At 38.7% G+C, this 15,849-nt stretch overlaps 1 protein-coding gene across 1 annotated transcript; it reads left to right on the plus strand.

The window, feature by feature from the left end:
* The first annotated feature begins 931 nt into the window (after positions 1-931).
* Positions 932-14,579, plus strand: LOC137888226 (NLR family CARD domain-containing protein 3-like). Its single transcript, XM_068731573.1, has 13 exons — positions 932-945; positions 3,766-3,867; positions 3,967-4,083; positions 4,178-4,291; positions 4,386-4,499; positions 5,712-5,790; positions 7,282-7,501; positions 7,761-9,567; positions 9,662-9,835; positions 10,189-10,359; positions 12,204-12,377; positions 12,466-12,506; positions 12,975-14,579. The coding sequence occupies exons 2-13, from the start codon at positions 3,779-3,781 to the stop codon at positions 13,544-13,546; spliced, it is 3,672 nt and encodes a 1,223-aa protein (XP_068587674.1). The 5' UTR covers positions 932-945; positions 3,766-3,778; the 3' UTR covers positions 13,547-14,579.
* Positions 14,580-15,849: the final 1,270 nt, after the last annotated feature.

The following is a 15,849-nucleotide window of genomic DNA, read 5'->3' on the forward strand; positions in this document are numbered from 1 at the left end:
GCTGTTTGTGTAGCGCAGCTTGACGCAGGGCTGAGCTGTAAAGGAGCTGGGCCTGGATAAAGGTGGAGGTCTAAACAGACGTGAAGGGAGAGCAGCACAGCTTCCCGCTGTCACACTACTTAATACAATTGATAAGGCAGGGTATGGTAAACACAGCCTCTGGTCCAAGGAGATACACTGACTGCTTGTCACCTTTTTCACCTCTTATGAGTTTGCAGGTATGAAAGAAGCATCAATTTGAACCCCCCCCCCCAAAAAAAAAAACCCCAATCTGCAATTGATGCTGTGTGTCATCTGACAGATATAAACATGCTATTATCTCCATTTCCACCTATGACCGCTGCATTTTGTGGTTCATGAGTCAATAAAAAGAGTTTAGTGCCTTTCAGCGTGCTACGGCCACCACGCCATTGACTCATGACGGCAGTTTCCCATTGCGACACCCAAACACAACTTCCTTCTCTTGATCTTTTTGCTGACGAAGCTCAATGTGATTTTGTGGTTCTGAGGACGTGTAATGCTAGGCGATCTAATCCAGCATGATTCCGCCATTTGACACAAGAGAAACTAATGGCTGAACACTTTAGAAGAGAGGAAAAGTAAAAAGAATCAATGTTAAATGGACTTTTACTGCATAATGAATATTTTTACAATTGAACACATGCTGCTGATAATTCTTCTTTCTACTTTTATTTTCAAATCCAGGACCTTTCCTGGTAATTGAGTACTTTTGCATTCGGGAATATAATAAAACCTCTGTTTATGGTGTTATGTTGGAATATTTATATATATATATTTATGCCCCTGCATGTCTTTGTGGCCTGTTTTGCTAACATAGAGGAAATGAAACTGACAGCACTTTTTCACACTTCCTTTTATTTATCGGTAGGGAAGTTCCTGTCAGACACAGATGAGAAGAAACTCAGAGAAACTCAGGCTGACAACGTAAGTCTCATGTGAATTTGATGCTTTCCTCTTACATTAACTCTGTTTTAACTTCTTATTTCATTTAACTTTCTGGTTTTGACAATGTTGAATTTATTTACTTTCTTTTATTCCATTCAACCTCAGTCATAAGTCATGTTTATAGTAAAGTGTCTCCTCTTTTTGCTTACTTTTATTTATTTTATTTATCTAACACTTTGTTGCTGTAACTGTTGGTAACACTTTAATTTTACGCCCCATGTCTATAATGCATTACAAACTTATAACAATATAAATATTGTGCTGATAGCACTGTGTACTCATAGTTATAATAACTCATGTATATGACTTATAAGGTCAAGTAATACTTCATAGTTGCTTGTCTCTGACTCACTTTTTGCAAGGATCATAGTGTGTTATAATTCTCATAAGTTGTCATACATTATAATCATTTCATAATGCATTATAATGTGCTTGTGGTTACTTCTGGGTGCTTTGGGTGAAGAAATGAGGTGTAGGCGGACATGATGTATTACAAGCTGCTTATATATATATATACGTATATATATATATATATATATATATATATATATACGTATATATATATATACGTATACGTATACATATATACGTATATATACGTATATATATATATATATATATATATGTATATACTTGTTTTACTACATACAGCATCATCAGTTTTACGATGTTTTGTGTGTCGTTCTTGTATAGATAAGCATATATATATATATATATATATATACACGTATATATGTATATATATATATATATATATATATATACGTATATACGTATATACGTATATATATATACGTATACATATATACGTATATATATATATATATATACGTATATACTTGTTTTACTACATACAGCATCATCAGTTTTACAATGTTTTGTGTGTCGTTCTCGTATAGATAAGCATATATATATATATATATATATATATATATATATATATATACGTATATATACGTATATATACGTATACGTATATATACGTGTGTATATATATATATATATATATATATATATATACGTGTCTATATATATATATATATACGCGTATATATACGTATATATATATATACGTATATATATATATATATATATATATATATACGTATATATATATATATATATATATATATATATATACGCGTATATATATACACGTATATATACGTATATATATGTATATATACGTATATATATATATACGTATATGCTTATCTATACGAGAACGACACACAAAACATTGTAAAACTGATGATGCTGCATGTAGTAAAACAAGTATGAAGGGTTATGACCTTATAAGTCATTAAAAGTGCTTTTTAATGTTTTATGATTATTGTATTAAGAGTTATGAATATGTATTACTTATAGCTATCATTATACAGTGCAATTAACACACTACAAGTATGTTTATAATGCATTATTGACATGGGTGTCATTGACAGTGTTAACCAACTGTTATTTAAAAAGTATAATAGGCCTGAAAAATAAACGTCCTCTATTGGATGAAAATATGGATATGCCAACATATTTGTTGGTGTTTATGGGCTCAGTTTAGTTAACAGTTATGCTCCAATTCTGAATTTGAGAGCAATAGAAATTGCTCCGCCTCTGTGCAGTACAGTTCTCTGTGTTGACTGTAAGTCAATGCGCACCACCTAGCCGACACTTGGTAGAACCCTCAGACTGGCCAATTACTCGACGATGCGCTGCTTTTCGTGTTACTCAGGTAAAATATATGAATGAACCCAACAATAAGCAGAGTGTGCACTTTTTCACTTCCCTCACAACAGATGTGTTGTAACTCTGTTATGTTGTTCATTCTGTACACATCTATTGTACTTCTGTCCATCCTGGTAGAGGATCCCACCTCTGTTGCTCCTCCTCAGCTTTTTTTGGGGGTTTCCTGTACCGATGTGAGGGTTCTGGGAAGGAGGATGTTGTATGTGTACAGATTTACTTCTATGAGAGAGCCTTTTTGTGCATCTTGTTCTCTGACACGCCTGTGGAACTGCGGTACTGTGAGTGCAAAACCTCGGTACCGCCATCTGACTCAGTTGCAGATACAGTAGGTGGTTTCTGCGCTGTTAACCTGATGAACCATGCTTATAGGCCTAGTTTTTACTGAACTGAACGAAACAGCTCAAACTACAAAGAGACTGAACTGAACTGAAGGCGGTTGTAAGCAGCGCCTACATATTGCTATTGCTTATTGATGTGGAGACCATAGTTCATTTGAATGCTTATTTAAACTAGAATTACCGCCTTGCAGTTCTATGCCTCCGCCAAACAAAGTCATGTTGCAGTTTACATCCATGTCTGTCTAAAATGTCATCTCTTCACCATTTCATCCTGTTAGACATTTGTGTGAAATTCTCACAATTGCCATATTAATTATTGAGTTTTGGCCAAAAGTCACGGTGACCTTTAACCTCCAAATTTGAATCAGTTCACCTGATTCAACTGAACTGAATGAAAAGTCTAAAAATCAGCGAAGTGATTTGTAATATAATGTGGAATAATAACTTGAAAGAAATCACGCTAAAATGATGTTCACAAAGCACACAAATGCAACATGAAACCAGCCACAAGGTTAACTGGGATCAGTTTTGAATTCATGGTTAACATAGTGGTATATGTATTCAGGGAATGAGTGTAACTCTTCCCTCTCTTCACACGTTCTACACCATTATGCTGAGTCAGTGTCTGTGTCTGTGTGGTGATATCTGTACACCTACTTGCCACCAGAGGGATTATTACCATAACTGTAATACATTCAAACTATCTTTGCTGTTGCCAAAGGGGTACACCCAATATGAATCTGAGTGAGGAGAGAGAGGAGGATGTCCCGCCTTCTAAAGTCTCTCTCACTGTGGAAAATGTCAGCCAGATCAAAGCTAAGAGGTAAGATGAGGCTGTTGTGCATTCCAAGAGCTGAGATGTGAAAGCATTAAACCTCACCATGAATCAGAGTAAAAAGAAAATTGGTGTTTTCAACTGAAGGCAAGTCCAGCAGGAGAGTCCAGACTCCCCTGAGCCCAGCGGCGTGTCTATGAAGAGCCACCGCTCCATTGCAGAACCCTTAGCCTTCAGAGATGGAAATCACTCTACAGAGCAGAGGTGAAAATTCTTAAATACTTAGTTGAAAAAACACTTTGTAAACCCAATGAAAACAAGACATTTTAAATGGTGACGCTTTCTATATTTCTATCAGAGTCCAGCAGGAGAGTCCAGACTCCCGTGAGCCCAGCGGCGTGTCTATGAAGAGCGACTGCTCCATGGTTGACCCTTTGAGCTTCAGAGATGGAAATCACACTTTAGAGCAAAGGTGAAAATACTTAAATACGTAGTTAAAAAAACACTTGGTGAGCCTAATGAAAACAAGACATTTTAAATGGCGACGCTTTCTGTATTTCTATCAGAGTCCAGCAGGAGAGTCCAGACTCCCCTGAGCCCAGCGGCGTGTCTATGAAGAGCCACCGCTCCATTGCTGAACCCTTAGCCTTCAGAGATGGAAATCACTCTACAGAGCAGAGGTGAACGTTTCTTAAATACATATAGTTAAAAACACTTGGTGAACCCAATGAGAACGACGCAACAACGGTGATGCTTTCTGCATTTTTATTAGACTCCAGCAGGAGACACTAGATGTGTCTTTTAAAAGTGATCGCTCATTAAGAGGGGGAATGGAGTAGTGACCTCATCAAAGGAAATTAATAGGGGTTTTTAAAATTTCTTTTAGAAGGATCTTTCCACGTCCGTCCGTACATATAGCACCAAAGAAGTGGAGCCATATTTCTCAGGTCTTCTGCTGCCCGCTATCTCTAGCGAGCAGAAAGGAGAGCGCGATGCTCTGAAAACAGAAGAAGAGATTAGACAACGTCTGACACTGACGCATGTTTAGCCACCTGGTCTGGATGACTTCCTCAATGAATATTATAAGAAATATACTGATATGCTGGCTTCCATTTGACATGGTCTGTATTTGAAGTGATTTGAAACAAGCTCTCTAATTGATACATTTAATGATCTTTTCATTTGTCTTATCCTTAAAAAGGACAGAGATACTGCAGACCCATCTAATTTCAGACTCATTTGTCTTCCTGGGGTAGAGTGTAAGATCTTGACAAAGACACAGACAGAAGAGAAAGTACTACCAGACATCATGAATGGTGATCAAGTAGGTTTAATTAAAAACAGGCCTTCACTTGATAACATGGACTAGCCAGGGTTGTGCTCTCTCTCTCTCTATTGCTGCTCACAATAGTTCTAGAACCACCAGCCTTCGCAATCAGAACAGATAGAAGAATTCAAAATGTCATTAATTCAAAGCATGAGAGCTGAGAGAGCGTAGCATATCACTCGCAAAATGACTTAAAAATTGTCAGGGTCATTCATACGCTATTTGGTGCACTGCTGTAATTGGTAAATGTTAATTTTGGATTATTTCGTTTTAAATAAATAAAAAAACGTAAAAAACAAAACAGAAAAGTGACCGCTCTATGAAGCCACCTCTTGCCTTCAAACATATAGGTTCTGCTCTACCGCACAAAGGCAATACTTTACATTAGAGGAGTTTGTTGTCACACACAGTTGACTTAATTTGGCAGCTAAGTTTACTCTTACGAAACCTCAAATTCAAATCTCATTTTAACTTAACTAGAACTGCATACAGTTGTGTTAGGTAAAAGATAGGAGTGTGTGTGTTGATATCTGTGGATCATTTAAAATGTATGTTTCCTCCACAGTGTCCACCAGGAGAGGTCCGAGGTTTCCATCAGTCACTCTGACAGTGAACATGAGGCAGATCTGGCCTCCATATTCATGGTATGTACTTTGTCTAACTAATAGACACATAATCATTGTAACCTTCAGGCTACACTTTTCACATTAATGCATTTTCAATTCAATACGGACTGACATTAAGTCTTATTTCACACTGGCTTAACCACTTCTCTGCTCTGAAGATGCTGACTCATTGGCCAAATGAGTCAGCATCTTTACAAATTAAGCACACATGGCAAAAAAAATCATCAAATGGCAAATTACTCTTACTATTAATCCAATATGACAATGTAATATTGACAAATCCCAGTTAAATCCCAAATCACCCTTAAACCACTGTGTAGACTGCAAAAGGCCCAAAGAAGAATTGCTACCTAAAATATGTGGAGCCCAAATGCAAGTACCGTTGTGGTTCAACAATGATGATAATGAAATTTATTCAAAGTCAAAGGATATTTGGGGGAAAAAATGGTCACAGTATACTCCCCTGGCATGTAAAATTGTGGGGACATTGACTAAATGTAAGTTTTAATCATTTAATTTTTCTTGTTTTGGGGCCAAAGTTATTTCAAACATCAATGCTATTTTTGATGTCTGAATTATTGTCTTTTTTGTCACTGGTAAAATAGTATTTTGAAGGAAAGAAGAAAAACACCAATAAAACAGGGGGCTGCAGACTTTTGAGCAGTGCAGAGGTTAAATCTCTTTAACATTCTGGAAAATAATTTACTTTGTGTCACCCCAGGAAACACAGTGGGGGAAATCAATGTCAATAGGTTTACAGAGGTGCCTTATAGCATTCCTTCTGATGTCCATCAGGGCTCAACTCCTCTAGAAGTCTATTAGAAAACCCTACTACCTCAGTAAACATTGTAAACATGAGTTTATTCTCTCAATCTCAATCAATTCTCTCTAGTTTCAAGTCTTCTTCCGCACAGCTTGATCATTTAGTAAATTATGGTCCATTTAAAATAAATAGACCAGCAGGGTATGCTTTAGGGTGTGGCTACCTTGTGATTGACAGGTTGCTACTACGATGTTGTCTAGTCTGGGAGTTGTCTGTGTTTTCGTCTTACAACTTTAATCCTTACAAAGTGTGTGTTCAGTTCGTGAAAGTTAATTGTAACCTTTTTGGTCACCTAAAAAAGGCCTTATTTATCTTTTGGTCGTACTTAGTTCCACCCTCTCCTGTGGTGATGACCAAAAGCTAAGATGGCGATGGCCAAACACCAGGCTTCAAAACAGCAGTTCACAAACCAATGAGTGACATCTCTGTCACTACGTCCACTTCTTATATAACGTTAATGGTCCCTTCTTGCTGTGCAAACATCTGGGTTTTTAATTCGCTATATGTTCCATATGTTCACAAGTTAAAAGCCAATGGGATATAGCCAGGCGGTGGCTATGACCATAGGCTTTTAACCCAGCCTTTGAAAACTGCCTCAGAATAAGCACCTTGCTACATTGCTTGTTTGAACCTTGATATGTCCCATTAATTCCACATGAAAGATAATATTTGACATATTATTACAGCTTCTGGAGGAGAACGTCATCACTTTTGTGAAGACTGAGCTGAAGAAGTTCCAGGGAGTTCTTAGTCCAGATTACCCAGAGAGGCAGAAGAACGATGAGGAGGTGGTGGATGGTGAAGAGGAAGAACAGAGGAAAAGCAGCAGAGGGGCACTTTTAAAGATCACACTGCACTTCTTGAGGAAAATGAAGCAGGAGGAGCTGGCTGACTCTCTACACAGCAGTATGTTTTTCTACAGGCTTAACATGAAAGAATGGGAAAATGGTTGAAAATGTTGGTGATCCTAAAAATTTGGTCAAGGTCTTTTTTAAACATTTAAATCATAAGTAATGAGCACAATCTCAATGGATAATTTGGTACAAAATGGTTGAGCACAATGTTTTGCATTAAGAGTAAAGAAAACATCCCAGAGAACATGAATCCCAGAGTCAATGCATGCTGTATTTGCCTCTAAATAACTGTATTGCTCTTTTTTGTGTAGGAACTCTTGCTGCAGAGCCCCAAAATAAACTCAAAATAAACCTGAAAGAGAAGTTCCAGTGTATGTTTGAGGGAGTTGCTAAAGCAGGAAACCCCACACTCCTGAATGACATTTACACAGAGCTCTACGTCACAGAGGGAGGAAGTGGAGAGGTCAATGATGAACATGAGATCTGGCAGATTGAAACAGCATCCAGGAAACCATCAAGGCCGGAAACTCTGATTGCATGTGAAGACATCTTCAAACCATTACCCGGCAGGGATCATCAACCAATCAGAACAGTGCTGACAAAAGGAGTGGCTGGCATTGGGAAAACAGTTCTAACACATAAGTTCACTCTGGACTGGGCTGAAGGTAAAGCCAACCACAACATTCAGTTCACGTTCCCATTCACTTTCAGAGAGCTGAATGTGCTGAAAGAGAAACAGTACAGCCTGGTGGAGCTTGTTCATCACTTCTTTACTGAAATCAAAGAAGCAGGGCTCTGCAGGTTTGAAGAGTTCCTGGTTGTGTTCATCTTTGACGGTCTGGATGAGTGTCGACTTCCTCTCGACTTCCGCAACAACGAGATCCTGACTGATGTTACAGAGTCCACCTCAGTGGATGTGCTGCTGACAAACCTCATCCAGGGGAAACTGCTTCCCTCTGCTCGCCTCTGGATAACCACACGACCTGCAGCAGCCAATCAGATTCCTCCAGAGTGTGTCGGCATGGTGACAGAGGTTAGAGGGTTCAATGAACCACAGAAGGAGGAGTACTTCAGAAAGAGATTTAGAGATGAGGAGCAGGCCAGCAGAATCATCTCCCACATCAAAACGTCACAAAGCCTCCACGTTATGTGCCACATCCCAGTCTTCTGCTGGATTACTGCTTCAGTTCTAGACCATGTGTTGAGAGCAGATGAGAATAGGGAGTTACCCAAGACCCTGACTGAGATGTACATCCACTTCCTTGTGGTTCAGTCCAAAGTAGGGCACGTCAAGTATTTTGGAGGAGCTGAGACAGATCCACTCTGGAATTCCGAGACCAGCAAGATCATCATGTCTCTGGGAAAACTGGCTTTTGAGCAGCTACAGAAAGGCAACCTGATCTTCTATGAGTCAGATTTAACAGAGTGTGGCATTGATATCAGAGCAGCCTCAGTGTACTCAGGGGTGTTCACACAGATCTTTAAAGAGGAGAGAGGGTTGTACCAGGACATGGTGTTCTGTTTTGTCCATTTGAGTATTCAGGAGTTTCTGGCTGCTCTTTATGTCTTTGTGACATTCATCAAAGCTGGTGTCAACCTGCTGTCAGAACCACAATCAAGTTCCTGTTGGCCCCAGCTCTCATGGGAGAAATCAAAGGTGAATCCACTGTACAAAAGTGCTGTAGACAAGATCGTGCAGAGTCTAAATGGACATCTGGACTTGTTTCTTCGCTTCGTACTGGGGTTTTCACTGCAGACCAATCAGACCCTTTTGCAAGAACTGCTGACACCATCAGGAGGCAGCTTCCAGAACTATCAGGAAACGGTCAAATACATCAAGAAGATGATCAGGAGGAATCCGTCTCCAGAGAGGTGCATCAACCTGTTCCACTGTCTGAATGAGCTCAATGATCATTCTCTAGTGGAGGAGATCCAACATTACCTGAGTTCAGGAAGCCTCTCCTCAGACAAACTGTCTCCTGCTCAGTGGTCAGCTCTGGTCTTCATCTTACTGTCATCAGAAAAAGACATGAATGTGTTTGATTTGAGGAAATACTCTGCTTCAGAGGAAGGTCTCCTGAGGCTGCTGCCAGTGGTTAAATCTTCGAGAATATCTTGGTAGGTACACTGACAAATGTGCAGACATACTACATTGAATGCAATCTTTTTTCCTGTGATACATTTTTTTTTTCTGTCCCTATACTGCCCTTAGCCTGAGAGACTGTAAGCTGTCAGAGAGAAGCTGTGAAGCTCTGGCCTGTGTTCTTGTATCCAAGTCCTCCAATCTCAGAGAACTGGACCTGAGTAACAATGACCTGCAGGATTCAGGAGTAAAGCTGCTGTTTGCTGGACTGCAGAGTCCACTCTGCAGACTAGAAACTCTACAGTCAGTACTCTTGAATTAATTCAATACATGATTAGTAAATCAGATTTTCTTTTAGGCATTCACAGTTTAACCTTTTCACAGATGTGTTTGACTCAGCCCAGTATGAATTAGAATCATACTGGACAATTCTGCCAGGGATTATATTCCGTTCCAGATTTTATTTCTTTTTAACCTGTGGCCATGATCTTTCCCTAACCAAGTATGTTATTTGTCTAACCTTCACCATACCATAAACTTAGTTTATTTATTATAACAATACTCTCTCGAAATATAACCACACCGTGGTTTCCATGCGTAGATATTATAGAAATAAATAGTTCATAAAATGTAGTCATTTGTATTTTTCTCGTCAGGTTGAGTGGCTGTAACTTGTCAGAGAAAAACTCTGAGGCTCTGGCCTCAATCGGCTCCCAGCCCTCCAGTCTGAGAGAGCTGGACCTGAGTAACAATGACCTGCAGGATTCAGGAGTGAAGCTGCTCTCTGATGGACTGGCGAGTCTACACTGTAGACTGGAAATTCTACGGTCAGTAGTCATAACCCAATTCAATACATGATCAATAAAACAGATATTTAGGTCAACTGTATAGGTATCCACAGTTTCGCCTGTTCACGGTTGTTTGGCATCATAAGGAATTCAATTAATTTTGGACAATTGCGCAGGTTGCAATTTACATTCTGTACAAATGTTCAGTGCCAATACAGAAAGTATTGTGTATGTAGTGATTGGTAAAGCAACGGAGTGGAGGTTTGGGTGGTGGGCATGTAATGACATCCGACTTTGGACGTCATTTGCATTCATGGACTGCATTTATGTAGCGCTTTTATTCAAAGCACTTTGTAATTTGTCCGACTCACAAACTCACCGATGGTGTTAAGATTCCATGCAAGGCACCTGCCTTAATATTGGGGGCACAAGTAATACAGTGTAATTACCAAAGGAGTAGCCAGATAATAGCTTGGTATTTACCATATCTGTGTAATATTAGACATATTTATGTAACACGGTAGTAAGGGGCCAAACACAAAGGGTAATATACACAGTATAGCTTGCTGTTTGCTGGACTGCGGAGTCCACGCTGTAGACTGGAAACTCTACAATCTGCAGTCTGAACCAATTCATTAAATCAATAAAGCAACTCTTTTGGCCAACCACAGTTTTGCCTTTTCACAGATGTGTTTGATTCAGCCCACTATTGGTAGGAATTAACTTCATAATGGACATTTCTGCAGATCACATTTCATATCCAGCATCCACCAACGTTCAGTTCAAGATAGATAGAAAGATAGAAGATACTTTTTTCATCCCATTTGGGAAAGCTCACAGAATACAATACAAAAAGTAGGGTGCTCTTTGTGTAGTGATTCTAAAAGTAATGGAACGGAAGATATACAATATAATGGAATATAATACAGCAAGGCTCTTAGGCATTCTGTATTGCTTTCAAATATTTACTTTCCATTTCTCTCATTTATTATTACCTCTGCTGAGTCAGCACACATGTAGACATGATTTACTCTACCTTCCTCTTTTGTGTAGACAGTATATATAAAAGCAGACGTGAATGTGACGTCACCCATTGGTTAGTGGAGTGTTGTTTTGAAGCCTCGAGTTTGACATTTTGGCTGTTGACATCTGTTTTTTTGTAACAAGAATTGACACGAGAGGGTGGAGCTACATGCAACCAAATGCTGAATAAGACAATTCTAAATGACCAAAATGTTACAATTAACTTTCATGAACTGAAAACGCACTGTTGAAAGGGTTTAAGTTTAAGGTTTGAACACACACAACTCCCAGACCAGAAAGTGAAGTGGTAGTGTCCTGTCAATCACAAGCTAGCCACGTCCTAAAGCCATACCCAGCTTTATGGTCTGTTTGACTCTAAATGGACCATAATTTACTGAATGAACATCTTGCTGTATTGAAGAAGACTTGAAACTAGAGATTGAGACCATAAACTCATGTTCACAATGTTTACTGAGGGAATAAATCAAGAGAGAAGTAGAGTCATTTTCTCATAGACTTCTATAAAATCAGACTTCTTTTTTTCATTTAACCATTAAATGAGCATAGCAACCTCAAGGGACTGCTATCATGGTTTGAGACTTTTGGTCTTGGTCCAGTATGAATTTCCTTCACTTACCTTGCCTGAAACATCAGACAGTATGTATAAAATCCATAGGACATATTCATTGGATATTTAAAAATGCAAATTTGATCCCTAAGTCAGTTGTTTGTATTGGAGAAAATGTGTCCACTGACAGTATGGCACTATATTATCCCAACTAATTGAAGATATAGGCAACCAGTTAACAAATCTGTCATGTAAGTTAATGTGTATGTGTCTATTACTCATATATGTATAGGTTGTCAGGCTGTCAGGTCACTGTGGAAGGCTGTGCCTCTTTGGCATCAGCTCTGCGCTCCAACCCCTCTCATCTAAGAGAGCTGGACCTGAGCTACAATCATCCAGGAGACTTGGGGGTCGAGCTGCTCTCTTCTTTACTGGACGATCCGCACTGGAGACTGGACACCCTCAGGTAAGTTAGGTCAGTGTACGTTTTCAGCTTAATTACCAATGTCTGTCTGTGTTTTTTCCCATTGTTTCTTGTTTCACTTCTGCTTCAGTGTCGACCATGGTGGACGACATCGCTTGAAACCGTTCATGTGTAAGTTAACATTCCTGACGCATTCCTAAAGTCATCAGCAACCAATGTAGATGTACAACAGCATGGCTGCCAAGAGTTCTATACAGACCATGCTTACTACCCATTATACAAATGCTATACCGAACTTGGTGAGGTTGGATGACATTTATTAAAGAAGTGATGAAAAAGAAAATGGATACGGTCAAGATTAAGGTAAATCTGGATATGACCTGTACCGATTCGCCTCCATGTCTCGCAGTTTTTAAAAACTAAACACTATAAATGGCCACATAGCAATGTTCAATCTGGATAAGCATAAAAAACTAAACATAACTTCACTTTCCATCAGATTTGAGTGAAATTTAGATAGCATTTTTCTAGATATCCTGCTAAGACGCCAACGTCGTCAACTAATAGAAAAGAATCATGAATTAAGCAGAACATGTCGAGCTAAAATCTGTCTGAGTTGTGTCTTATTGTCCCCATCAGATGTCTGTGAACTCACACTGGACCCAAACACAGCGAACACTAAGCTCTCTTTGTCCGACAACAACAAAAAGGTGACAGAGGTGAAAGAGGAGCAGCCGTACCCCGATCACCCGGAGCGATTTCACCACTGGAAGCAGGTTCTGTGTCGAGATGGTTTGACTGGGTGCTGCTACTGGGAGGTGGAGTGGAAAGGATGGGTCAACATTGGAGTGGCGTACAAAGGAATCAAAAGGACAGGAGAGTGTGAAGAGGGTTGTCTTGGCGAGAACAACAAGTCCTGGGGCCTCTTCTGTTCTGCTAATGGTTACTCTGCCTGTCACGATAAGAGGACGACAGACATACGAGGTACCCGCGCCTCCTTCGGCGCCGGCAGAGTAGCAGTGTACCTGGACTGGCCCGCTGGCATTCTGACCTTCTACAGAGTATCCGCCGACACACTGATCCACCTCCACACCTTCCACTGCACATTCACTGAACCCCTCTATCCCGTGCTCAGGTTTAAGTTAAGGTCTACATCTGGTTCTTCCGTGTCTCTGTGTAAGATTGAAGTGGAGGAATCAGCTCCAGTGTAGCGAAAGACCCACACTGCTTCCGAAACTGAACACTAAATATCAAGAGGTCAAGGTTATTTAGATGCATTGATGTAGTAGTTACAGATGTTCAAAATCAAATATTTTTTGCTGATCCTGAGAGGTTATAGTTAAATATCCTTTAAGTATGAAATTGGTTTCACTGTGGTTCAAGTCAGGGCCAGAGTTTTGCTTTCAAAGGTGAGGGAGGGACACAGTTATTAGTTCAGGCTCAAATCCTCTTTTTAATGCAAAGTTGTCATGGTGCAGACATTTCACACCGACACTTATGTCGGCACAGTTCAGGCAATCCTATTGATCAAGGCATTTTTAGGTGGTGCAGTAAAGCAAAATGTGAGGAGTAAAATCCTTTTTTTTCATACTAATATAAAACAAAGTATGCAAAAATAAATTGTTGTTATTGCTTGTTTAAATTTGGAGGAATATTGAACTAGGAATGGTGTTACCTTGATTTCATGTGCATGTCATGTTCCTCTGTTCCAGTGCCAACGTCCAGTTTGCAGCTGTCGCTGGCTAAAACAAAACTATGAAAACATGTAATTTATCCTCTGAGTAACAATTTGCATTAGTTCTTACTCCTGGACTGATATATTCTTCCTACCTGTAGACAAACAAGTGACAAATTATGCTTTGTCACTAATGAGAGACAAAACTCACTACAGCGGCCGGAATTGGTCCAAAATGAATCCGAGAGTGAACTGAATCAAATTTGTGAATTTATCCATCCAGCTCTACGAAGCTCTAGAATTTCTAATTCAACCTTTAATTTATACTTTGAAGCTTACGGATTGGTTGTGTCTTACAGCGGTGCTTTCTGGGACTTGTGGTTGACTCCTGGATTTTTTTAATTTAGCATTTGAAAGCAAAAATGAGTTTTATGTTCATGCGTTACAGTGCTAAACCTGATTTTTAAGTCTGTAAACATATCACATCAACTGAATATTTTTCTTTCATTTCATGTTGTAACATACCTGTTGTGATCCAGCGTTGATTTAATAAAAGTTATTCAAATCAATAGGATGTTTTTGTGGCTTCTTTTGTAGGATTTTGTGTGAATGATGTGTTTGGTGAGAAAATCAGGACAATAGTATATATTGAAGAACTATTAAAATATGTAATTTGTGAAGCCAACTTACTTTTGAAAGTGTCTTCTCACTCCAAACTTTTGAGGATTTAAGTTCTCTCCTCAAGCTAATTTTGAAGAATTCTAATTACACTACGTTTATTTAGCTGCCGGTTTTATACGAAGTGACTTCCAATAAGTGCATTCAGCCATGTGAACAAAGGAGGACTTCATCTGGGTAGAAGAGAAGAGAAGGACAACATATTAATTCACATCAACATCTGTGCCAACTACTACAAGTACGACAACAACTGCTAAACTAAAACTACAACAGGTAGTCTATCAACTAGTACAATGGGTGTTGTCAAGTTTTGATGACAGATGGCCAATTTAGGGAGCCAGCATATGATCGAGGGCAGCACAGGAAAAGTCTACTTTATGACATAGGTATGAATATTTTTATAATATACAATAGTATATGTAGAGTATGGTATTTTGTTTATGTTACTCCTTTATGATTATTTTTATGGCATACTATACTATAACATTTTTCAACATTTTTATGACGTACTACACTATGACACTTTTTTTTGATATACTATCCTATTTCATGGCATACTAGACTGTTTCTTATGATTATTTTGACATACTTTAATATGTTTTTTTATGACCTTTGTTAAAATATACTATATATATATTTCTTTTTTATTGGCTTTTTTTAACATACTGTATTATAAGATTACCTTTTTTACCTACTATACAAGGGCTTTTTTGTCCCTTTTTGACATTCTTTATGATATATTTCATTGTTTATTTCTATGCCAAACTATACTATAACAATTTCCCGCCTTTTTATAAATATTTGAAATATTATATAATGCTCATTTTCTAACATACTACTGTATACTATGGGTTTATTGACATGTTATACAGTTGGTTTTAAGAACTTTTTATTACGCTCACTCCACTCTATAGAGATCAGGTGGTTTTGCATCTTTCTCAAATGATTTTTACAAACTTTCGGATTGTTAGTCGGTAGAATTCTGGATGTAAAGTTGTACATAAATGTGCATTTGAAGCAACTGGAGCTCTGTCTCTGTGCTCAGTCAAAATTGAATAATTCTCAATCATGGTAATGGTCTGTACGTGTATAGCGGTTTTCTAGTCTTTCCGACCACTCAAAGCCATTCACACCCATTCATACACTGATGGCAGGGTGTAT

This window comes from Cebidichthys violaceus, unplaced genomic scaffold (assembly GCF_023349555.1).
Source record: "Cebidichthys violaceus isolate CVI_PGR_0920_01 unplaced genomic scaffold, fCebVio1.0.p SCAF_52, whole genome shotgun sequence".
NCBI lineage: Eukaryota > Metazoa > Chordata > Actinopteri > Perciformes > Stichaeidae > Cebidichthys > Cebidichthys violaceus.